The 23605-nt window shown below is 47.9% G+C and overlaps 7 protein-coding genes across 7 annotated transcripts; 3 read left to right on the forward strand and 4 right to left on the reverse strand.

Annotated features, from left to right (window-relative positions):
- Nucleotides 1-29: 29 nt before the first annotated feature.
- Nucleotides 30-2190, forward strand: BJ212DRAFT_1469153 (uncharacterized protein; the record flags this gene model as incomplete). Its single annotated transcript, XM_041339003.1, has 4 exons — nucleotides 30-373; nucleotides 400-1007; nucleotides 1070-1533; nucleotides 1573-2190. 4 exons carry the CDS (start codon nucleotides 30-32, stop codon nucleotides 1864-1866), a joined length of 1710 nt encoding a protein of 569 aa, XP_041187097.1. The 3' UTR covers nucleotides 1867-2190.
- Nucleotides 2191-3104: 914 nt separating this feature from the next.
- BJ212DRAFT_876513 (alpha beta-hydrolase) lies at nucleotides 3105-5809 on the forward strand. The gene is made up of 13 exons (XM_041344256.1): nucleotides 3105-3318; nucleotides 3377-3582; nucleotides 3630-3753; nucleotides 3817-3884; nucleotides 3943-4011; nucleotides 4060-4108; nucleotides 4162-4301; nucleotides 4353-4480; nucleotides 4534-4648; nucleotides 4702-4944; nucleotides 4993-5073; nucleotides 5120-5345; nucleotides 5400-5809. Exons 1-13 carry the CDS (start codon nucleotides 3225-3227, stop codon nucleotides 5678-5680), a joined length of 1824 nt encoding a protein of 607 aa, XP_041187098.1. The 5' UTR covers nucleotides 3105-3224; the 3' UTR covers nucleotides 5681-5809.
- A 3293-nt stretch (nucleotides 5810-9102) lies between these two features.
- Nucleotides 9103-9738, reverse strand: BJ212DRAFT_1392535 (uncharacterized protein). The gene has a single exon (XM_041337066.1). The coding sequence runs from the start codon at nucleotides 9471-9473 to the stop codon at nucleotides 9216-9218; it is 258 nt and encodes an 85-aa protein (XP_041187099.1). The 5' UTR covers nucleotides 9474-9738; the 3' UTR covers nucleotides 9103-9215.
- Nucleotides 9739-11251, forward strand: BJ212DRAFT_1392538 (uncharacterized protein). The gene is made up of 8 exons (XM_041337067.1): nucleotides 9739-10024; nucleotides 10074-10236; nucleotides 10295-10414; nucleotides 10446-10535; nucleotides 10594-10688; nucleotides 10765-10813; nucleotides 10866-10961; nucleotides 11014-11251. Exons 1-8 carry the CDS (start codon nucleotides 9806-9808, stop codon nucleotides 11100-11102), a joined length of 921 nt encoding a protein of 306 aa, XP_041187100.1. The 5' UTR covers nucleotides 9739-9805; the 3' UTR covers nucleotides 11103-11251.
- BJ212DRAFT_1392540 (uncharacterized protein) lies at nucleotides 11252-12251 on the reverse strand. The gene is given in 2 exon segments (XM_041337068.1): nucleotides 11252-11678; nucleotides 11694-12251. 2 exon segments carry the CDS (start codon nucleotides 12017-12019, stop codon nucleotides 11441-11443), a joined length of 564 nt encoding a protein of 187 aa, XP_041187101.1. The 5' UTR covers nucleotides 12020-12251; the 3' UTR covers nucleotides 11252-11440.
- Nucleotides 12252-17341: 5090 nt separating this feature from the next.
- On the reverse strand, nucleotides 17342-19794 carry BJ212DRAFT_1392567 (MoaB/Mog domain-containing protein). Its single transcript, XM_041337069.1, has 9 exons — nucleotides 19725-19794; nucleotides 19439-19665; nucleotides 19031-19388; nucleotides 18872-18975; nucleotides 18724-18826; nucleotides 18323-18672; nucleotides 18086-18273; nucleotides 17693-18038; nucleotides 17342-17643 (listed from the first exon to the last, which is right to left on the reverse strand). Exons 1-9 carry the CDS (start codon nucleotides 19753-19755, stop codon nucleotides 17410-17412), a joined length of 1941 nt encoding a protein of 646 aa, XP_041187102.1. The 5' UTR covers nucleotides 19756-19794; the 3' UTR covers nucleotides 17342-17409.
- Nucleotides 19795-20447: 653 nt separating this feature from the next.
- On the reverse strand, nucleotides 20448-23590 carry BJ212DRAFT_1392577 (uncharacterized protein). Its single transcript, XM_041337070.1, has 5 exons — nucleotides 23331-23590; nucleotides 23027-23269; nucleotides 21704-22853; nucleotides 21151-21651; nucleotides 20448-21100 (listed from the first exon to the last, which is right to left on the reverse strand). Exons 1-5 carry the CDS (start codon nucleotides 23496-23498, stop codon nucleotides 20700-20702), a joined length of 2463 nt encoding a protein of 820 aa, XP_041187103.1. The 5' UTR covers nucleotides 23499-23590; the 3' UTR covers nucleotides 20448-20699.
- Between the last annotated feature and the right edge of the window lie 15 nt (nucleotides 23591-23605).

Consider the following 23605-nt stretch of genomic DNA (forward strand, 5'->3'; position numbering starts at 1 on the left):
ACCAGGGCTCGGCCTGAGTAGCACATCTCATGGATAGTAACATCCTGAATAATTCCTCGGAATTTGCCCTTGTCGAGAAGCGCATCCGAGCCCTCACGACAATTTTGGCAAAGATGGGCCATCGTCAGGAGCCGTCGTTTGATCTTCAACAAGTTCCTTCCCTCTTGCGCCATTTTGTTTATCTCCTCACCCCGGGTGACGTTTTCAGTCCTGAAGTAAAGAAAGCCATAGCGGCCACGGGCGCCATCGTCCATGATGGGGTTAACGAGAGGTTTCAGACATTAATGGTCACCCAGAATTTATATCCCCGTTCCTCCCTAACCGAGTCAAAGTTGGAAGAAGTAACCAAATCTCGAAATCAGTTCAAGAAATCGTGAACAGGTGCGATATTGACTAAAGCCTACCACTACTGATCATTATTAGCAATAATGACGTCCCCCTCAATGAACACATTTCGGAGATCTGGACTGCCCTTGCATCCTACGAACCTTCCACGGACAACTACATCGCTCTCAGCAGATTTGTCATCAACTGCTGTCGTCGGAAACTGTTCACCCGTATTTTCCTCTACCAGAAGACATGGCACGTGCATGTGGCCCAAAAGTTGGCTGATTGGACTCCCGCGGCCAATGAGCTCCCCGAAACGCACTGGCTTGACGCTCCTCATTGGTTTTCATTAATCCACCTACCGCCTGACAAATATGTGCCAAAGCGCAAGCAAGGTCCACCAGATAATCAAGTTACCCAACTGGAGTTTTCTAGCAATACAGTGCACTTATGGGCTTCGTTCCTCGGTCACCTCATCCTGACGCTAGAAAGTCATGCGGTGGAGGCCCAGAAAATGGAGAATGAGGGGGACACACTGGGATTCAAGACAGCTATGGGTAAAGTCTCAGATTACTGCGCTGCGTTGTATTGCTTTGTCTCGTGGGGCGCTGGCGTTGTGAAGACCCTACTGACAAAGACAACGCTTGCCTCGAAATTCAACGGATTCACCAATGGTGATGGTGGGGACTGAAGGTAAGTTTATCCCTACATTGTGGTACCGCACTGCTTATTTTTGATGTAGATTTGTATGATTCAGACGAGTCTGACGACTTGAATCCTGAACCTCACGAGTCAAGCGGACGTCGTGTCTTACGGTACTTGAAAGGCATTGTTGCATGGCATGCAGCCATAAGCATCGCTTACGACGCCGACATATTCCAAATCACTCGTAGTGAACTTTCCCTCAGTTTACTGGAGATCCCTCATGCCAGTTTTGATATTGCCAACTTGGATGACATCTACGAAGCGTATTTCAATGTAATTTCTTTAAAGCCCTCGATCGCTTACGAAGATCTAACCAAACCAATTCTGAAACGCCATCTCCCACAAACTTTCTCTGGCACCGTTCATGCGGAGGCCACATTAATGAGCCTTCTCACGTACTTCTCATCTTCTTCGAGTCGTGTGGCTTTTGATATGCCCCTTCGAGATGATCATGTAGCAGCTCTGGACAAGCTACTCGAACCGGCAAGCCTTATCATCAATGTTTGCTTGACCTGAGATTTACTAACCACAGATCATCAGGCAACCACTGAAAATGTCGTTGCAGTAGGAAGAAAATGTTGCTGGTGTTGTGATCGCCTTCACTTCGAGCTCCTGAAGGCCAACGGTACGCAGTTCAAATTCCCGGGCTCAAATGGCGTCATTTATCCATGGAGTCCTCCTCGTGTGGGAGTGGATGTCAAGGTTCTTCAGAGGTTGGAGGATGCTTTGTTTCAAGAGCTACATGCAGTAATCAGCGATCAGTCAGATCTGTTGTATCGGCCGAGTTCTGGTGCGTATCTCCACTTCTCGCCACTCGAGGTGTGTGGGTTTTGAGCAGATTGGATTTTTTTCGCTTTTGCACTACTACACAGCACTATACTTGAATGTGCCAGTAGAAAGATTGTAGCAAGATAAATTGATCATAAACAGAAACACCAAACTCGGGCTAGTTTTTGCAGCTGATGGCTCATCGCACCAAGATTGATACGCGTCTGCCGTCTGGGGAATGACAGACTCGACGAAGGCGTCATCCCATCATGACCAACGAAACTATCCACGAGTGAAAGTCAAGGCGTGTTCCAATAGAAAAAAAACTTGTCGGCAGGTTCCGAACCTGTGCAGTCCAAGAGAAACAGATTCTGTGTTCGAACTTCGTGCACAAAAACCGACTACAAAAACGTAGATGCGGCTTGCATGCCACATGGTACAATATGCTCACCGGGAGCTCTTCCGAGTCTCGTGTAGCGCCCCAGTGCAATCCAATCCACGCCTGATCCTGAATTACTCCAACGAGATGAGTCACTTGAAGCTTACTTCACGATTTCGACGAACCTGTCGTAGCTCGTCCTTAGACGAATGAGGATAGTCCACCTCTAGTTTATTGAGTCCTGAGGTAAACTCGCGTCCTGCTGCCGCTAGGAAATTGGGCGTTCCATCTCATCGCAGGCTTCATTCAGATTCACATCCAAGTGTCTGGTGACCTCGTGACACATGGGTACAGACCTGACTGCTTGTCGGTCTTTGGTGACGAAGAGCCCTGGTCCCTTCTCCATAATACTGACGAAGATATTATTCTGTTCCTGGATTCTGCAGTGATCTCGTCCAGTTTCTATAAGGCATTGCAGTCGGGAGAATTATTGTCGTTGACAAGAGAAAAATTATCCTGTTCGCGAATTCTGCGACGACCTAACTCAGCATGCCTCTTTATGGTGTAACTTTCGCCTTGTGAAGAACTTGTCGTTGATCCAAATGACGAATTTCTCTGACACGGTGTAAGCGCAGACTCTCCGTAGTCATTAGAGTGAAATGAATCGCACCCGGAAGTTCCATAGTAGAACTTCAAGCTGAGTGGTCGATCGGAGGGAAGTCCATTGGGCACTTGATAGGTGTTGTTTCTTTTCGAGTCGCTCGTGTTATAATGCATCATAACATTTTGGTCTTGACAAAAGTCCCCTAGTTCCAGGCTCGGAAGCTGGTCGTGCCATCCTGTAGATGTAGTTTCCTAGGATCAGGCCTGATGCAGATGGCGGCCGTGATGTATTATGTACAGGTTTGTGTGAGGCTGACAAGTGTTGCCGCACAGGGCCGCAAGGCTCCACGTCATATATCGTAGCCCGAATCCTCGAGTTTTCAAATTCAAGCAGTACCCTACAGCAAACTCAAGTTGACCAGCCAGTCTTACAAAGTTATAAATGCGAATGCGGAGGTATTTGCGAGGCACGCTGACCTGCGTCACGTCGCTTCTTGGTCTCGTGAGCCAACCAGTGAAGGCTGCTCCAACTGAAGGTATAGCGCAGACCAACCACTCAGAGATTTTGACACTCCTAATGCAGAAGGCATACAGTTCCCTCAGCAGCCTCTTTCTATGTTCCTTACCTCCCAAGCCTGCACCAGGATACAACACACCCTTTACACATATACGCTGGACACATTCTTTCCGATCCCGATGCAGATTCAGCAGCTAGCACGGACGTTCTCGCGCATTTATTCTTCGTGATGGTGAAGGCTCGTAAGTCAGCTGATAAGGAACGGCTAATGTTCTGGTTTAATGTGCGTGTTATATGCTCCAGTGGTATGCAGCGAACTGAATGCAATAGGGCGGACCGGGATGTTCCTCATTTGACGGTCTAATGATGGAAGTTGGACCTTGGAGAATTGATGGAGAGGGTGGCCTTAAAACTGTAGAAGGAGGTTGGGATGAGTATACTACTATGGTATATGGTAAGTCTATCAAGACTCTTACTTTGACCAAGTTCAACCGAGCAATTTTCTATCCTTTCTCAGTGGATCAACCTGCTGGGACAGGTCTCTCGTATACTAGCACGAATCGCTACGTGCACGGCCTACAACAGGTACGTGTTGAGATGTATGGGCACAATACCGGCCAACTTAGTAGCTACGCTATCTCAGACGACTGACCAACTCATGGAATTTCTACGCACATTCTATAAAGTGTTTCCTGAATACGAAACTGTAGACGTACGTTGCTTTATTCAGTCCCGGAGCTCACCTAACGGCGGCTTGCAGACTTATCTGGGCGGCGAGAGCTATGCTGGACAATATATTCCCTACTTTGGTATAGCAGCTCCGGATCACTCCCTGTCAAGTGAAACTGACCCCTTTGAATAGCGGATGCTATTCTCTCATCAGAACTCAAAATGCCCTTACGCGGAGCTGCAATCGGTAATGGCTGGATAGATGGTCGTAACCAATACCCTGCATACCTAGACTATGCCGTCACGCACGGACTTGTCGACGAAAGCTCACAGGTGAGTAATTTCTAAGAACCCTACTCGCACCGAACCTGACATGATCCTTAGCACTACAAAGATAGTAAAGATGCGACTAACAGATGCATGACGGAGTTCAGGAGCGTTACTACGGAACCCATCCATATAGATCAATGCGAGGGGCTGCTGGAATTTATCCTCAAAAGCAAGTCGCGAACGTGAGTAACTCTTTTGAAAAATCTGCCGACTCTTGGTTTCACTATCAAAACAGTGTCGACGGACAACAAAAATGCGTGAACATCTATGATATCCGGTTAGAAGATGATGCACCCTACTGCGGCATGCAGTGGCCTCCGGACTTGAAAAATATCAGTTCTTACCTTGCTGTTTGTCCTCTCTCGACATGCCATCCTTATTGTCTAACGAAGCTTTTTTCTAGCGCAGAGATGTTGTCAGGGCGCTCCATGCAGAGGCCAAACCTGAGAGCTGGGTCGAATGTTTCAGTGGGGTCAGCATTGAGATGCGTGACTATCTGTCTCCATCATCTGTCACACTCCTTCCTTCAGTACTAGAAAAAATCCCCATTTTATTGTTCGCTGGTGATCAAGATTTTATCTGCAATTACATGGGTATTGAGAGTATGATCAAGTCTTTGACATGGAACGGAGAAAAGGGGTTAGGGGTGGGTGTTTTCTCATGTCCAGAGTTTCGGAACTGACCACCACTTCAGCAAGTACAAACTAAATCATGGACGGTCAACGGTACGCCAGCAGGGACCTGGGTTTCCTCACGAAACCTCACGTATGCCAAGGTACGTTATGTACCCCGTCCAAGGCACTCTACTCACGACGCCACAGATCTTTAACGCATCACACATGGTACCATACGACGTTCCTGACATTGCGCATGACATGATCTTGCGATTCATGGGGATGAATTTCTCTGCCATCATCGACGGGTCTGCACGTATACCAAGCGCAGTTGGGGATGATGCCAAACCGATATTTATGGACAGCGATGATGTACCGTTGTCATCGCCACTGCCCGGCAAGACGCCTGAAGAGACTAAGGCGCAATGGGATGGTGACAATCTTTTATTGCATACAGAAACGAGTGCTAACTCAGTGTTATTGTCAGCCTACTATAATGCAGGCTCGGTAGTCCTGATCTTCCTTCTTCTGGCTATTGCCATTGGCGTTTGCATATGGTGTCGTTTGCGTCGTCGACCAGTGCGGTTGTTGAGAGATCCTCAGTCAGAAGAAAACATTCCATTGAACGGATATGACGACGAGCAGGCGCATCGAAGACGCAAAGGGAAGGAACGGGCTCTCGAGGATGAGAGCGGGACGGCTGTCTTTGATGTTGGAGAGGACGAAGAGTATACCAGTGATGATGTGCGGAGAGAGAGAATAGATTAGGTTGTCTATTGTAGCATTCACTGCATAGCCCATTCATCGCTTGACATGTCTGACCACGGGTCAGAACAATCATTCCCTCGAGCACAGCGAACCTGAACTCATGAAGTGTGGCATTTACCCGTGCTTGTTTTTGGCCTGCATTTAAAGTGTCGAGGCGCTTTTTTGTGGCTTTATCGTATGCACTACGCTTGTCTATTCACTCATGGATCAAAAAAATTGGCGTTGAAATACAATTACACGTCGAATACATGGTGACTGATGATGTTACAATACCCTCTGAACTCTGTCTTTATCCTGAAGCTAAAAAGAAATGAGTCAGGTAGCATGATAATAATGGCAAGGAAAAAGTACCTTCATCGGCTCACCCCTCGGGCTTCCCGAGTCGCCATAAGACTTGAGTTACTCGCACTCCGCAATGGTATAATCGAGGCCATACTTGTCTATTGCGACAGGTGTTACACACGACTGATCCACTTAGGCATATGATAACTTGCCTCCATTGGCATATCCCGGTTCTGGTATGGGGTATGCCACAGCAATTGCGTTAAAGACCACGAGTATCGTGAAAACAAGTGAAAGCTGCATGTTTGGAAACGAGAGGAGTGACAACTGCGTCAATGTCAGATCTCATCAGGGAGTCGCGAGGGCTTTTATACCTTTGTTCACGTTCCCCAAAACCACTGCTTCTATCAGAGTGGTTTAATCTAGAGACGACATACGGTTCGCCTCGTGTCGTATCCCAGGCAATTATCATTGCTCGAGCGGTTACAAGGCGTATCTTCCATCTCATCATTTGGAGTCCATGAGGTGCGAATTTCGAGTTCCTTCTCTCGCTGTATTAAAAATTGCTTCGACTTGGACAGAAGTCCTCGTGGTGCACAAGTATGGCATGCACTGCCAGTGGGGAAGAAAACGTGATTGGTGGAGACAGCAAATGTTCAGATTCGCGAAGCACTTTGGTCATATCCGACTCGAAGATGAGCTGTGCTCACTGGTTAAATTTAGCTGAAGATGTAAGAAATTAAGATCCCCAAAATACACTAGGGTGGTAGTGCGCACTGGCACAGCGCCAAAACTTGACTTTGTCTCCTGAATGTTGTAGATGACAATATGACGAAAGGTAAGGCCTAGGTTTAGGAAGGTTTAGGAATGTCGAGGTTAACGTTGAACGTCAGGAGGGCTCGGGAGTGCCATCCACGTTATTTGGTTGTGTCAGTGAGGTTTAGGAGATAAATCAAGTACTCCGTCACAAAGGTTTTTATTTCGAAGTCCGATGGTTATCTAAGACTACCGTTCTTGCCAGCAGCCAGAGGTGTTCGTGTTGCGTGGTGTACATGTGCAACGTGTACGGCCAACTTTATTATCCAGGATAGCAGCCTTTTGGCCCCGCTTTACCGCGACAAACCTCACTTCTGACAACATCTTCACGTCTCCTGTAGAACACCTGATGGCATGTATTAATCACCTGAAGGTTTCCGTACTACACACTACAGCTAGTTGACACAAGTGCTCCTTCCTGGAAAACAATTGCAGTCATGCCAGTTCCTGCATCAGAGTCGTCCACGAACTCGGCGTAATATTCTCGAACACTCAGGATAAGGCGTGGTCCCAGCACAAACTGCTGCACAGGCAAGACAAACACAATGATACCACCATAGATTTGAGCTCCCGTAGAATTAGAGGTCTATAAAGATTATGAGCAGCGGTCAAATATCAGTTATAGATCACTGTACCGATAGCTTTTGGGAGAAATAACCGAAGTTAAGGCAAGAAACAGCAGCAAAACTACAATGTGTGGAATTTCAGAGAAAATAATGATCATTCAAATTACAAGCTCACGCTGTAAAGTGAAGCACCTGGCTTTTTATCAATACAGTGAGACAATCCCCAATGGTCGATACTGTCGATCGTCCGAGTCGGTTTATTTCACGAAAGTGTTGGATACCAATCCGGACGGCGAGACACAGTGTGAGGGCTTCCCACGCAGTGCCGATCACCCAAGTCCAAGTGAGAAGTTGGGACTGGTCTTCTGCGACCACAATGCACAGATAGGTGCCTGACAGGACTGACTCCTCTGGAATTGGTCCCATTAGCCTGAGGATCCTAATCATTCATCCAAAAATAAAGCCTACCCCAGGTGAAAGGGCGGGATCCTACGCCGTCCATCACCGAGCAAGCAATTGCAACAGCCAGATAGGTTACAATAAGAAAGACGAGCATTTTTCTGGATTGCTGATACATGGCATGTAACCGGATGATCATGATGGCTTACATGGTATTTCAGTCGAGTCAATGGAATTGACTGCGGTCGAACAGCTTACCGCCTATCATGATATCTGTGACGAATAGCACCCACCATTGTATGATGATAACGCCAGTGCCTAGAAAAACCAGTTCAAGTTACCGATGAGTATTGGAGGACTACGTGAAGCAAACTCAGGCTCACAACTGTTGTCAGTGATTATATGGAACCAACGAGTTGTTCGAGAATGTCACTCACCCCTGCATAGAAATGCAATTGGTTCAATTTGTGTGGATGCATTTTTGCAGAAAACTCACCACATCTGTCATCGAAACGGTCGGGAGGTTGGCTGCATGTCGCTGGTCAAAAGAAATGAACAGTGTATGCGAGGGAGACGTACATAGTACGAGGGCTCTGAGACAGTTTATTAGTACAGCGTCAACTTGTTAGTTCTTGGAAACATACACAGAGAACAGTAGTCCAATGTAGCGCAGCTGTAATCTCTTGAAGTCAGCAGAACTTGCCAACTGACTTGCAACATAGGCAAGTGCGTACACTGAGGTATAAAAAAGTCACGAGGGACCATTGTTTCCTCTGCCCAAATTATTCTGTATGCTGCTGTTTTTGTGATGAGATTTTGCTTACCCAGAGAAGTTCAATCTATGAAATTGTTCATAGTAAGATACCTGGGCCTGCTCCGGTGATGTCAACAACCTACCTCCTGTCCGAATGTCGATACTGGAGATGACCATATAAGTCATCAACAGTTCCTAGATAAGGACTTCCTTGCTCACTCCAATCGTATACCACTGCAGTAGAAGATGCAACTGCAAAGCCACAGTCAAAAATAAAGTGAAAACATCACCAACATGCACTCTACGAACCTACAAAATAGCTGACAGTACGAGTAAAAGCGATTTGCGGCCAGAGGCTGGGATTATTTGAGACTAGGGTCATATTCAGGAAGTATTGGCGTTAGTGAATGGAAAACTTGCAAGTTGGTGGATATATGAGAACAGCATTCGTGCGGCTAGATATCCCAACGCCTTTATCCAATTTTCTGAACGGCCTGAGGCCTAAGGTACAATGCAGATAAGTGTTGACTTGATGGCCTTGTTATAAACAAGATCTATAGCAGGGCACTGGCAGAACGCTGTTGTACCACAACTGTGGCACAACAAGATAAGACCGGTGTCTACCAAGATATAGATTACATAATCAACGCAAGTTGACTTGGCACTGCAGTGTTACTTATCGAACTTATCAACTATATATGCGCTTCTCGATCATACCTTACATGCTAACCTTGCACACTCCCCACTTTGAGCATTCAACGTTGCAACGGTAAGACGCGCCAACGAGTGTAAATACAACAGTGACACAAACACATGGCACGCACATAACGTGCTTAACACTACCTTCCATTGTAATAGATATGTACTTGAAAATAAAACTTTCAACCTGTACTTTGACAACGACTGGTATACTACAGTCACACGCAGTCACTACACCCATGGCAAACCAATGGACCTCAGTGCTCGTTGGCCTCATGACCTAGCAGACACAGATGTTGGTGTACTCAATTTGCGCACTTGCAAGCAGCACAGGCAACGTGGTCATTACTGGGGAGGGAATATCAGGAGTTTGCATGTTTGGGATGAGAGAGGAGGGTGCATTGTGAGCCTCAGTGCAGCGGCAGTTTGGAACACAGATGAAACTGGCTCCAGGCGCGCTTCGTCACTGTAGAGATAGTCTGTGTTCAGAAAGAAAGTTTCAAGCGGATAACACAGCCGCATGCATAGATTTGAATCTGAGAGCATTCACACGGTGAACGACCAGCAACCTCGACCTCACCTTAAACTGCCTTCCGAAACTCTGGATATATGCCTGTAGAACCAGTCCTAGAACACTCAGGGAGCCACTTGTCCAAGTATGATGAGGTTCCCCAAGATCTGCACCGAGCCATGCTGCGGCTCAACTTCCCGTCCTCATACGTGGTCGTCGGTGCATACCGACTCTTCACCGATAAGTCTCTCTATGTCCCTGCGTGGGATAAATGCCGCAACGGTGCTCGACGAGGGCTGATATGTGGTTTTGCCTGGGTGAGTTGAAATTTACCCCACGCACATATGCTCAACAGCTTCCGGCCAGATTTGCGCGTCATACAGCATCCAGCGCCGTATCATCAAAGCAGCCACCAGAAACCCCTCCTCCATCTTCTCCGTGCGCTACATAACACGATTCGAAGAAACCGCAGGCGACCTATCTCACGAGACGTTCCTAGGGTTCAAGTTGCCCTTCAGTATATCCACATGTGCACCTCATTATCTGGTCATCACATTTTAACACTGATCATATGCTTATCCTCCCAGACGTCACGATACTCTTGGTAGGATCGCAAGTTACCAGCATCATCAGCTTTTTTGTCGCTCGCAATATTCGCATTGTCCGCAAACGCGTCTGGGATCAAACAGTCGCCTCGCGCGGCAAGGGTCCCTGATTTCTGGCAGCCATATGTTGAAGAATGGGATTCCCCTCCTGTTGTCAATGAACGCTGGGGTCGTCTGGACAGGATGTTAAAGATGTGGTTTTGGAAGGCGATTATACAGAAAGGTGACCGTGTGTTCTATGGTATTCAGAGAGCTATTCCCTGAGGCGTTACATTCTTCAGTTATCTTACTTCCGCTTTCATTGTATCCATTTGTCGGCACGTTCATTGCTGCGGCTTTCAAAAGCTTGAGGATCGCTCAGGACTTGCACAAGCCGGTAAGCCTTCATTTTTATCTTCTCCTCGTCAATACTGACTCCCGTGGCAAGTATTTCGCCACAAAGAAGATGACAGGCCCATCAGGAAGCTATATTTATTGAGGAGCGTAAATGGGACTACCGAAGTATGCACAACATTTCATTGATTGCTTGCGTATTTACTCACATCACGATCAGCGTTCGGTTTCGTCGCGGCGCTACTCGAGGGTCTACCAATCATCGGTCTTGTTTTCACAGTGTCAAATCGCATCGGAGCTGCTATGTGGGCTCATGGTATGTTTGTTCACCTGCTTTTCACCCTCATACGTTCCCATGTTTTCTTCAGATTTGGAAAAGCGTCAGCACTACGTTGCAGCGCAACGTCCCACGTCGGCTATAGGTAGTAGCACAGGTTTTGAAGCTGTCCAGTCGTAGATTTTGCTAGCTGGTGACAGTGTCATGTATTAGAGGCAGACATGGACTTGCACCAATCTTCTTCCAATGTATTTTATTGCATTCAAAACAAAGGCATTATGATTCTACAAGCACGATATAGCTTGATTTTTCGCCATTTGTTGACGACAACGAATGTCATCATGACATATTCAAAATCTGAAAAGGCGATTATAGTTGCTCCCTGAACAGATGGATGTGAAAGAGAGCGGAAGTAGAGTCTATGACTCAGTTCTGATGCTATATGTAGGTGCGTGTTATTGTCAAAGAACAAATGACAACTGCTCAGTGGTATCTGGTCTTCAAATAAATACATACAATTACAATATTTCTAGGGACCTGATATCCATCATGTCCTTGACAGAAGCTATATCTTTGACCTCTGCAATAATATAACAGTCCGAAGCGATCCTTTTGTATTCTCCGCTAAACTGCTGCGCTAGCAAAAGTGCGTTGAAAGGCTGTCCGAGGCGAACGATCAATCGCAATGCTCGTGAGATTGGTTCTGAATCAACCGGCTCCTGGCCTCCGTCAGAACTACCAGATGACGCATCGAATGGAGACGCATCGAATGGAGACCCGCGCGAGGACCAATATTCATCCTCGCTTTGTGTATCATCTCCAAAATCAGGAGGTTCTACAAATTCAGCGGGTTCAAGGAGATTCCGATTCCAGGGAAGGACAAGGAAGACTGTCTGACGATTAGGCCGTACCGGGGTGAACTGAACAAGCTTCTCTTCCGTGATGATCAGCAGCTCATGAAGCCCATCTGCCTTGATCCCATATGTGATATTAGTGGCACGTTTAATATTGGGATCGCGCCTCCTTCTGATTTCTGTGACACGGAATACCATGCAAGGCAGATAAAGCCTGCAGTGCGCGAAACGAGGAGCTCCCATGTTGTCAAGCAGAGTATAGAGTTTTGAAGCCAATTCCGCAGCCACGATATTTTGCAACGAGGAAACTGTTGTCTGAATCTCGTCTTCAGACAAAGATGGCGCGGTGAATGGCGGAGCTGCGTATGAGGTAATATCGGCTGGAAGACAGCTATTGAACTCGGAGGATTGTCCGACCCAGTCGAGGGCAGTAGTGTCACCCGACCGAGCCACGATCTCCTGCAGGAGCCGTCCGAGCGCATTCTGCTTCTTCTCACCGTAAATTACAGGTAGGTGGACACCGAAAATGCCAAATAATGAGTATGCGACGTCTTCCTGCAATGTAGTGATGCGTGACGACGCCCATTGAAGTCTCTCCCTGACGTCGCTCATCCCTGGACGGAAGACAGCGAGGGCCTGTCGATCTATGCCAGTCGCGACATGCAATTCCTCCATGATCGTAGCGGAGTTCTTGTGGTTGGGAGAATGATCGTCGAGATATAAAGTCCAGTCCTTCTGGTAAAAGAGAATGATTTTGGAAGCGAGGAATTCTTGAAAGGTCCATCCTCGTCTGTTCCATTCACTCCTCGCCAGTGCGCCAGGCTTGGATGAAGGCGGAACATCTGACAGATAGACAATCGTAAGCGTTGAATAGCGATACCATACGAACATAGAGTTGAGTGATTCTTGCAACTCGACGTTGTTGCTTTTGTCGATACAGCATGTATCGCTCCATGCCCAGCGATACCCTGCATCGCGAGCAATTTCGCAGAATGTCCGCAACTTTACGATACCGCCGAGCGAATCCAACTTGTACACAATTTTGTCCTGGATGTCCCGCAGCACCGGTTCCTTCCCTTCCCATCTATGGGATAGCATGACGCAACGAAAGTACGTCGCCACCGCTTCTGTGATACGCTCCATACGGAGGGGATGCTTTGTGCTCAATAACAAAAGCTCCTTGTACTCTGGGCTCGTTTGGAACGTGCTTATCTGTGCTTCTCGATCACATAAGAACCCGGTGACGGTGTTAATTAAACGAAGCGGGGCGGTGTCGAGTTGAACGTCAATGGCCCTTCGAATGATACCCTCCGAAGCGGAGGGACTGATAAACTCCTCGCGCAACCCTTAGGGAAGAGTTTAGCATCTTGATGTATGTATTACGTAGGGCTTACTTCGTATTTGGATGTCGGGAGCCTTGTCCAATATGGACAGCATGATTTGGAAGGCCTCAATTGCTTCATCATAGCGCTGTACGCCATGAAGCGCTGCGCGCTTCACCTGGTATCCAACATGAGACGAAGGGTCGAGCTCGATGACCTATGAATCACCAAAGTGAGCATTGGCTATGAAATAGTGAGTGGATGTCATCATACCTTTTCTGCGTCAAGAAGTACATCCTCCCATAGCAAATTATCCGACTGAACCTTACTACGATTTGCAAAGATGGTGTCGCTCGCAAGAATTGTATCGCTTGCACATATGGTGTAACTTGAAGAAATTAGTGCAATTGCCACAGAGTATAAGCCGATAGCTCTGTCGTGGTCGTTTGCAGCGAGGGCGGTATCTGCATTGGCAATATAGAACATGCTGCATTCTTGTTTGAAAGCTGATTAGAATGCGTGTGAGAATTACAACCTGTGCGACATTACGGACTCCAGACTTGCCATTGGACCAGTCAAGGCAGCTTGCCTGTGTGTTTTCGTCACTTCTATCCATCATGTCTCGGTACGAGTCCATGGCTTCTTCAAGCCTACCTGCCTTACGGAGTGCATCGCACCGTTTCTGGTGTGCATTTTTCCACAACGACTTCAGGTCCCATCCGAACAGCTGCGCAAAGCACGGAATCGATATGAACAATATGTCCGGATGAATGATACCAACGTACCACCACCAAATCCTCGTATATGGAATGAATAGCTGATTTAGATGTGAAAGCGTCAGAGTTGACAGCGGCGGTGAAGTGGTCAGCAGCTTTGTTGTAATGCGCATCATCCATAGCATTGATACCGAGTTGAACACACAGATATGCCTGATGTGCCAAGTTCAAGAAGATCAATGCTGATACACGAAGTGGTGTCAATTAAGGACATGATACTCACTTCCACGATGCGACACACAACAGTATCATTGTTCGGACAAGCGTCAGCTAGTTCTTGCACACGTGTCATTGCTTCTTCATGTTGACCTGCATTGAAAATAGCGATGGCCTGCAACCCGTGAGGAAGCGCGGAGTATGAAAGAAAAACGAACGTACTTTAATCAAAAGAAGGAAACGGACAATTTTTGGATCTTCGTTTGCGAACATGAACGCGAGGTCAAATGCTTTCATTGCGTCCCAAACTAGCTCCTTTCCACAGAGGGCAATGCCCTTGGAGATATAGCCTGCCAATGAGGGCTCAACGCTGATGGACTGTGTCACGGCAATATTTAGAATCATAAAGAGTCCATGATGAAACAGTATATTTCACCTTGATTGCATCCCGAAGCGCGCAGTCCCAATGACACCTGCGTGCCATAACAAATGAGCGATTGGCATACGAGGTGAAGTTGTTGGTAGCAATGTCAATTTCTTGTGTGAATAGCTCTTCGGCGGCAGATAAGTCCCCCGCGATGCATGCATCGCGGGCGGTCGTATTGATGGTAAGGATCTGCGGGATGAAGCATGGTCAATTTGCGTTATAACTGTCAAGGGTGCGGACATACTTTTGAATCAGAGACTTGAGCCTTGACATCAAAAAGATGCTAGATGAGACGGCGAAGGGGCGAGAAATAAGCGCACAAATACCTTCAATGCCGGTTTCGTGAGAAATTCCTCTGGTAAAGCATCTCTAGGGACTGCCCACTCTGAGATTACATTGTCATCGCCTCCGCTGAGGATATGCTTGCCGTCCACTGAGAAAGTGACGCATTGTGTTAAGGATGAGCGTCGGAACATGGCAATCGTTCTTCGATCCGAGAGCTGCCAGAGGCGGACATAGTTGTCAGTAGATGCGGAAGCGACGAGTTTGCCAGTAGGATGAACAGTAATGGCGTTGATAGCGTTAGTATGGCCCGTCCAGGCATCTCCGACCTGCTGCCAGGTCGATGCATCCCACTCCCGTATGCTAGGATCTTGATAATTGCCTCCTGAGAGAAGACGTGTGCTATCGGGTGTCCATGCGAGTGATACATTTATTACAGCGTGACCCTTGAACTTCACGATGCACTCCCTTGTACTTGGGTCATGAATTTCGATATTGCTGTCTGTCGCAATTGCGAGAAGTTCGCCGGACGGAGAATACCGAATGCAGCGGACCCAATCACTGCACTCGATTGGATTTCCTTGTTGCTGCCATGATTCCGTGCTCCATAACTTCGTCGTCCTGTCCTGTGAACCACTGGTAGCTAGTGCCGTACCACCAGGAGAAAAGTCCAACGCTTCAATCCAATTGGAGTGGGCTTCCATGACTTGGGTGAAATATTCTCCAGTTGCTCCATGCCAGGCAATAAGGTCTCCGTTGTTATCACCGCTTGCCATCAACTTCCCATCTCGTGATATTGCTAATCCCCACACCCCGCCGCGATGCCCCACCATTTTCTTCAACACAACACCTGTCTTCAGGTCCCACACGCGAAGCGTGTTGTCCAACGAGCCGGTGACCATACGGCGTCTATCGGGGAAAACTGCGACCGAGGTTATGACGCTCTCATGGTCCTTAAATTGTCGTTCGGGTGTGGTGCTTGGAATGAGCTGCAAGTCCATTTTCTTGGAGGTCGATGGTACAGCCGGGGTAGAACTAATGTGGGTGTGAGTATCAACCTCAAACTGTCTCGTGATTGCTACATATTATTTATATTGTTATAGACGCCCAGGTTGTTCGCCTCTACTAAGGCTGCAGCGATAATATCCTGGTTTTCGTACATATCTTCTTTGATGGTATAAGTCTGTGTACCTCTGCAAATGAGTCTAACTTGTGTCTCCGCAGCTTCTAGAATGTATCTTCTCACATCTGATTGTGATAGTGCAGTCGTCGCTTACTGGCTTTCGAATCTGCTGATGCCGTAACTAACTAGTACTTACGACCTGTCCAATATCATCAATGTTGCGAAGCTCATCTATCCTGGATAACTTCACAATCACCTCCAATCGTCTCCTCTAACGCGGCAATTCGGCTGAACTTTCGGATCTGGACTCTCCTAGATATGTGGTTAAACTTTGCTCATGAACACATTCAAGTTGTCCCTCGGAATGTAGGATAAGTTCTCGAAAGTCGTCATGGCTCCGCAATACTGACAGCGATTATTCACAGGCGCGGTCATGGCGAACCTTCTCATGTTTGTTGAATCCGTCATTCGATGGGCAGATCATGAGCCTCATATAGGCCAAATTGTTGGAACTCTAGTGGGTAGAAAGGTTCTCCATCAGAGCTTCCTTTTATCCACAACGCAAGCTTGATGCAGCCATACTATCTATGACGTGTATTCTTGGATTTTTCCGAATAGCGGCATCCTCTGTAATCAATAGACGTCACTGACGGCATGGGGGAGCTCGGGCGCGTCGCAACGACTTTTTTTATTTTAATAAAAAAAAATCATTTTATTGTCCTTCGGGATCGGAGACCCTATGTAGGACATAGCCCTATTCGCGGGGGGCTTACTCCCGCTTGAACTATCGTATGTATGTATGGGCGCTAATGTGTTATCAATAGAAAACGAGTACTCCGCCAGCGTAGTGTCGGGCAAAGGCCGACGCTGAGTTCGTACAAAGGGAATGATGTGGTGTGAGGTGCGTCTAAACGAGGTCCCTCCTTTCCTACATTGGTGTCTCGGCCGGCGAGACGTCTTCCCTCCAGTCTCGGAGTTGATTAAGTTTGGTTTGGTATTATTTTGATGGTAGGGAGATTAATTGACGTTGTTACTGTAGGATAGTGAATCGATTGATGTTCTCAGCTGTACGAAGTCGCAACGACTTATATATGTAAGTCCCAGATGCTCGGACACCCATTTAAAAGGTTCTTGATATTTCGGACCCGCAGAATCTAGATGGACACACTAGAAATTGAAGGGTCCGGGGATGCATATTTTGCTTGACTGCATGGTAGCAACAACTCTCCCGAAGGAGGGCGGGACGTGATGTCAGGCCCCGTTGCTCATTAAACCTGATCTGCGAATTTGGAGAGCTGCGTTGATCGTTGTTGAAGCTCGAAGTTTCTGGTGAGCAAGCGGATGCATATCTGCTGGTTATATGTATTGACATGTGTCGCAGCGTTGCCGATGCAGCTAGTGCGCCAAATGGCGTCTTTGCCTCCCCCTCTAAGTCAAGGGCTGCACTGAACCATACTTCGATGTAGCGACATGGGATTCCTACAGGACTTTGAGCTTGATTTCATTGTGAACATTCCTAGTGATGCGTGACTATGCCAATGTAGGATTTACATCTGCAGTTCTCCGATAATGACAGCATCTGCATAACTCCCAACTTCCAATCTATCCGGCCCACCTTCCCTTTTTGTTGGCAGTTGCACAAGGCCATTCGCTCCGCTCAGGCTTGCAACCCGACTCGACCTCTGGCCACCTGTACTCGTTGCTAGTAAACCTTCCTCCCCAGCTTTCACGATCACACGATGGAATTCAACACGAGGGTCCAATCGCATGGCATCTCCCAGCTACCGTATCGTGAAGAAAAAATTTCTTGAAGGTATGAGTCACACGTACCTTCACACGTACGCGGGGTAGGTGGCATCTTTCACCAGACCATCCGCCAAGCTTCCGCAACGCTGGTATGACAAAGACGTAGAATGTGACCAGGGCAGAGGCGGGGTTACCGGGGAGAGCAAATATGAATTTCCTCTCATGTTCTCCTTGCGCTGTAGGGATACTTCCAAACGTAGTTGGCTTTCCAGGTTTCATCGACACCCGTCCAAAATGGATTGTGCCCCCGAACTGACGTTCGATTACAGGTTTGAGAAGGTCGCTTGCTCCCATGGATGTCCCGCCTGTCGTGAGTAAAAGGTCGGCACTTTCAAGACCTTGTTTTATTGCTTTCACATGCGCGTCGATGCTAGAGCCGCCTCAGATGATGAGTGTTGAAGAAATCAGCCCTCTTACTCGTCGGAAACAATCCCAAGGTCAATAACATTATATCCCATTCCTTGGAGAGCTGCCTGTAGTGAGGGCCGGTTAGTATCCCAAATGCCTCCCCAACCATCAGAGGGAAGTGGGTTAGGAGATTGGAGGTCTAGAAGCTCATTTCCCGTGCTCAGAATAGCGACAACGGGCTTGCGATGCACTTTGACCTGATACCAGTTCATCACCGCACTAACACATGCCTATTCGTCGACATACCTCTTTTCGCCCGACAAACGTGAGGGTCCCGACTTCGCCTCCGAGACTTGTCAGGACCTCGCCTCTCTGAAGCACAAGGTCACCCTTGTGTACGTCAGAGCCTGGTTCTCGGATATTGTCGTTTGGCGGGACCTGTGCGAGAGTTTTCACCTCTTTTTCTTCTGCATCCTGTCCATTCGCATCCTTTGCGGTGGATAATAGCTCAGTGTCTTCAACCATGATCACCGTATCAGTTCCTGCTGGGAGGGGCCCTCCCGTGTTAATTCGAAAAATGGATCCCTCGGGAAGAATATCGGTCAAGGCGTGAGTTCTAGACGTCAAAACCTTGTACGTTCCAGGAGGGTCAGACGCTAACGGCCTCATCAGCATGGTACGTTATATGCATAGATACGAAAGCTAACAGCGAAGCGCATAGCCATCTACGCTGGTAGTTTTTGATGAAGGAACATTTTGCGGAGCATAGACATCTTCGCCGAGGATGTTACCAGCCAGCGCAGGTGTCACCTGTTAATACTCAGCACGTACTCGATGTACCTAGCCTTTACTGACAGGAAGAGATACCACACCCAGTGGTTGAATTTCATTCATGATGATATTCAGAGCGTCCTCGAGGGATATTTGCGAATATGGTGAAACGCGATGACGAGCATAAACTGTCGACGATCGCATAATGCTTTGATGTGGACTAAGTATTGGATGACGACTTACCAGGCAAAGAAGGATCATGAGATAAAATTGACCGAGGCTGAGGCTCGCGGTGATCATGATGGTGGTGGTGGTGGTGCGGGGCTCCACCATGTCCCGAATTCCCCATAGCAGTATGCACCTGCTTGCCAGTTCCTCCTCTGATGAGATCGATGGCATGTTCAATGAACCCATGTGCAAACAAAGCCTCCATGTTTTCTTTGACTGCCTTCACACTGCCAGGAAGTGTGATGACAAGAGTGTTTCCTACTGTGCCTGCGACAGGTCGAGATAGTGCTGCCAGCGGAGTGCGCTTTAACGACTCGGCCAGCAGTAGATGAACGATTCCTGCTGCCTCGCGCTCCAATAAAGGGGCAATCGCCTGAAAAGGAGGAAGTTAGTGCCTGCGAAAGCAGTATGAATGGTATCTACTTCAGGTGTCCGATCGCGCACGCCGAATCCCGTTCCCCCCGTGGAGATGATCCAGTCAACAGGAGTTTCGACGTCGTAGCACCAGTCTTTTACTGTCTCCCTTATTCGTTGCTCATCATCTGGAAGAATCGCCGAGCGTGTGCAACCGTGCCCTCGTTGCCGAACGATCTCCTGGATCGTTGGACCCGATCTGTCTGCAGCTGCGTCCACCGACGCCGTGTCGCTGACTGATACAGTTTTGGGCTCAGTTTGGCCCTCAGCAATATGAGGTCAAAAACACCCTAACCTGTGATAACGCCAACCTTAATTGCGCTCATGAATGTTCAAGGAGGATGTTGAGCGCTTCCGCGCTGACCATTGGCATTACTCACGGAATCAGGAACTTCAACTTTATCTTATCTGAGTCACACGGCCTCTATATAGATAACAGGTACAGCGCCTCCCTACGTTTTCGTCTTTTCTCATTCGTTCGAAGATTCCTTTGGTCTTCTATTCAACCACGAGGCCAAGGGTTCCAATGGTAGCAACGCCACTTCAAGTTGGAGCTTCTCCATGTGCTCCATATATCTCGGGTTCTATGTGCGACATCACGTGTAGTTTCGATGATGGAGGCACTTAAGCGGGCCGAGGAACAAGATCTGCAGGAACGAGACGGTGTAGGTAACCAATAGCGTAAACACACGTCATTGGGGCTCCGCGATAATCGACGCCACAGACTTCAAAACTTGGTAAAGTTCTGCCTGCGTCGGATGAAAGTTGAAACCTTGCAGCGGTGTGGTCTAGTACGTACAAGGTAATGGAACTAGACCAAAAGACGGACGAATGGTGGAAGATGGCGAAAAGTAGTGATAGAGGAATACAAATACGATGATCACACTTATCACACTTGGTCGTCACTGAGGTAGTTGATCACGCGTGTTACTAGTAAGCCGACATATATTGTACCTCTGATTGGATCGTTACATCCGAACAAAATAGCAACCAATCAAGTGCTTGTCATTTGTTCGCAGTGGCTGGCTCAAACTTAGATTCAAACTTTCGCGAGCGGAACTTTACAAATGTAAGTACTCATCCATCGAACAATACATCTGCGATCGCAGGAAAGGGAGAATAGAGAAACTATGATGAACTTCAATGCAAGCCAAAACACCCGTACCATGTACAACAAACAGTATTGGTACAAGTAGGTTATCAAGGTGCAAAGTAAATGAAGCACGACAATTATTGAAAGAATAATGTAAATCACCAACTTGAAGCGGTCTTATGCCAGGCTTCTCCACATTCCAGCCGCTGGAAGTTTACTTCGGGCTTCAAGTATCTTGAACGCCCGCTGTCTGCCCCGTGCTTCATCAAGAGGGTCCATTTGAGAAGGTTCGTCATCACTCTCGTCATCCTCATCACCCTCATCATGCGAGACAAAATCCAGCGTTCCGGGGTCCATGGAACGGTCACGATCACGAGCGGCATACGAAGCTTTGCGCAAAGCAGAAGTAGAATGCCTGCCAACCATATTCGGGAAAGGTGGCACCATCGCACTAGCACGGTCAGGAAGGGATGTCTTTGGCTGATATGACGCCAATGATAGAGGTTCTCGCTTGCGTGATAATGGCCCAATACTGATGGGCAACGACCCCGGGATTCCTGGAGGATGATAACGTGTACCTACATGAATCTTGAACATGGCCACTTGATTAAAGGGAAGAAAAACCGACCCGAAGTTATATCGTCACTGTCATCGGTGTCACTAACAGTGACGCTCACTTCAACCTCCTCCGGTATGAACGCCCCGGCCGAGCCGTTCTTGCCACCTTGTCTACTGACAAACAACTGCCACGCTTTGCTATTGGGCTTCCAAGCGCCTCTGTGACTCGGGGTATCAGCGGCAACCAACTTCAAAATTTCTTGCTCTTGGGGATCAGAAGTCTCAGCTTCAATAGTGTGTCGGATACGTTCAGTGTGCAACTGCTCAGAGGTTGGGGCTTGTGTTCTTAATGTCGAGTCCTGTTTAGTTATCTGGGCTTGAAGAGAAGCATAGGCGGGTAAGGAGGTCGGCCTCAATGACGATAGAGATGTTGGTAAACCAACATGGTTCGTGCTGTTGCGGAGGCGTGTACGGCGACGGGGAATGTATAGAGTCTCTTTGAATGGAAGGACAGGAGCTGCATCTGAGGAATCCCGATCACTGCTTTCACCATCCAGATCAAATATCATGTCTAAAATGAAAGCGCCGTCAGAAAATCGCGTAAAAATCATCCAGTTAGGTACCTTGCATATCACGTCCTTGACTGCTTCCATTTTTCTCCGGATTTGGCCCGTCGACTATCAGCGCGTCTGGTTTAATGTCAAATGTCACCTTGCGCTTCCCCCTCGACTCATTGCCATTCCTGCCATGATCTGGCTTCTGCAATCGGCCCTCTTTAACTCCCTTCAGCTTGTTCTCTTCGTCGCCGGGTGCCCTAGCAGAAGTGGAAGCGTTACTCGGTTGCGTAGTCGCTTTCCAAGTTTCTGTAGCGGTCGTTCCGGTTGCTGGGAGTCGCTGACGTCCGCGCATAATTTCCATCTCAGCTTCCATATCTATGAAATATCGGAAGCTCGCAGCCGTGTCCCGAGCCTCGTCCATGCTGCGTTTAAATGGCTGAGTCAGACTCTCACCTGTCGTCACTGGCAGTAGTTCTCTAGATGAAGTAGAGGACGACAGTGACCGACTGCCAGCGGAGCCAACAGATGACGGATGGGATGAATAAGGCGGTGGCGACCGTGAAATATCGCTTGCCTGTCCAGAATGAGTATTCCGTTCCTGAAGGGCACGAGGATGGTGAAATGCCGAAGTCGCAAGAGAAGCAGAGAGCGAAGATACTCTTGGTATCGATGGCGCGGGGGAAACCATTCTACCGGGGCTGACGACAGGCACGAAATCCCGTACGGAAACCACCGGTGAACCAACAGCTGGTCCTCCTGCATTGTTGATATCGGGCTTTCTTGTAGGATCCCTCCGCTTAGCGACATCGGAAGCGCCCCAATCCTTCTCCGTCTGACCTAAGCTCTCGAGAAATCTTTTCCAAAGACTCTCCACGGCTCTTTTCAAATCCTCCTCAGCCTTCTCAATTTCAGCGACTTTATCCCGTATGAGAGCAGTGAACTGTTCCTCAGCGGACGATCTTAGACCCTGTGACTTGGATGTGGCTATGGACGACAAGTGAGCAAAAACGGGATGTGAAGGTATAAAGGGTGCGGGTGGAAACAAGGGACGCAAATTTGACAATATGGGCTCAGAAATTACTCGAGGGCGCGACACGTCAGTGGAGGCGATGTAACAGGGCTGCGCGCAGGGCTTAGAGGCACCTGACGGCACAGCAACATTGAAAACTGGGGAATATGTCGTTGACGACAGGAGCCTGAAGACGGCATCAGGATCCTAAAGAAAGTTTCTAGTCAGCAAACCCTGCATGTAATTATGGTTGACATCACGTCATAGACGTCATGGCATATCCCCGGAAACTGCACAAAGCAAAGGGCTGAGGGAATTGTGCTAGAGACTAGAGACCTAGCCTCCCTCACTAACAACGAGAGGAAAATGAAATGACTCACCAGGCACTCAGTATGTACCTCAATCCAGCCGCAACTACTCATCAGTATGTCTTGCTCAACCCAATCATAAGTTGGAAGTAATGGTCCCTCTTGGCCCTCCACATCCAATGGGACCAACTGCTGTACACGATATGCGAGGGTCTGACACAATAAACAAGTCAATGTCGTATACCGAATGCATCGATTTGTATCGCCCAGAGAGGGACCCATTTTACGTGTTCTCATCGTCACTTGAGGATGAGCCTATCATATAAATCAGAATTCACGACAAAAAATGTGTTTTAGGATAAAAGGTGTAACCTACAACGTTGAGACCGTCTTGACCAACATACATCAGTGTATAGTCAGGATCTGTTGCACTGTCCTTGAGAAAATCTGGAGGCGTGCTCTGCAGTGGCGGTTGCCTGGATTCTATTCGAATATTGAGACATTTACAAGCCCTGGTTGTACCATCCTGGCGGGCATTCGCCATGGTTGATGATGACCTGGCAAGACGAAAGACAAGGAGATTACAACAATAGCGTTGGCGAGAGAGTCAGAGATGTGGATATGAATCCAGTGTCATAGTCATCCCAATCA

This window comes from Suillus subaureus (assembly GCF_016647635.1).
Source record: "Suillus subaureus strain MN1 chromosome Unknown BJ212scaffold_55, whole genome shotgun sequence".
NCBI lineage: Eukaryota > Fungi > Basidiomycota > Agaricomycetes > Boletales > Suillaceae > Suillus > Suillus subaureus.

Bases quoted from the DNA above. Each gene is read 5' to 3' on its own strand.
- BJ212DRAFT_1392535 (XM_041337066.1), bottom strand. From the start codon at position 9,473: ATGAGGCCAACGAGCACTGAGGTCCATTGGTTTGCCATGGGTGTAGTG.
- BJ212DRAFT_1392538 (XM_041337067.1), top strand. From the start codon at position 9,806: ATGCCTGTAGAACCAGTCCTAGAACACTCAGGGAGCCACTTGTCCAAG. The intron at 10,025-10,073 runs GTGAGTTGAAAT...GCTTCCGGCCAG, and splicing joins TGATATGTGGTTTTGCCTGG to ATTTGCGCGTCATACAGCAT. The intron at 10,237-10,294 runs GTGCACCTCATT...TTATCCTCCCAG, and splicing joins GCCCTTCAGTATATCCACAT to ACGTCACGATACTCTTGGTA.
- BJ212DRAFT_1392577 (XM_041337070.1), bottom strand. From the start codon at position 23,498: ATGGCGAATGCCCGCCAGGATGGTACAACCAGGGCTTGTAAATGTCTC. The intron at 23,270-23,330 runs GTAGGTTACACC...TTTATATGATAG, and splicing joins GTCAAGACGGTCTCAACGTT to GCTCATCCTCAAGTGACGAT. The intron at 21,652-21,703 runs GTACCTAACTGG...CTTTCATTTTAG, and splicing joins TCAAGGACGTGATATGCAAG to ACATGATATTTGATCTGGAT.
- BJ212DRAFT_876513 (XM_041344256.1), top strand. From the start codon at position 3,225: ATGCGAATGCGGAGGTATTTGCGAGGCACGCTGACCTGCGTCACGTCG. The intron at 3,319-3,376 runs GTATAGCGCAGA...GAAGGCATACAG, and splicing joins GAAGGCTGCTCCAACTGAAG to TTCCCTCAGCAGCCTCTTTC. The intron at 4,945-4,992 runs GTGGGTGTTTTC...CCACCACTTCAG, and splicing joins ACGGAGAAAAGGGGTTAGGG to CAAGTACAAACTAAATCATG.
- BJ212DRAFT_1392540 (XM_041337068.1), bottom strand. From the start codon at position 12,019: ATGGGAGCTCCTCGTTTCGCGCACTGCAGGCTTTATCTGCCTTGCATG.
- BJ212DRAFT_1392567 (XM_041337069.1), bottom strand. From the start codon at position 19,755: ATGAGCGCAATTAAGGTTGGCGTTATCACAG. The intron at 18,274-18,322 runs GTATGTCGACGA...AACTGGTATCAG, and splicing joins CGTTTGTCGGGCGAAAAGAG to GTCAAAGTGCATCGCAAGCC. The intron at 18,039-18,085 runs GTAAGAGGGCTG...AGGCGGCTCTAG, and splicing joins CTTGGGATTGTTTCCGACGA to CATCGACGCGCATGTGAAAG.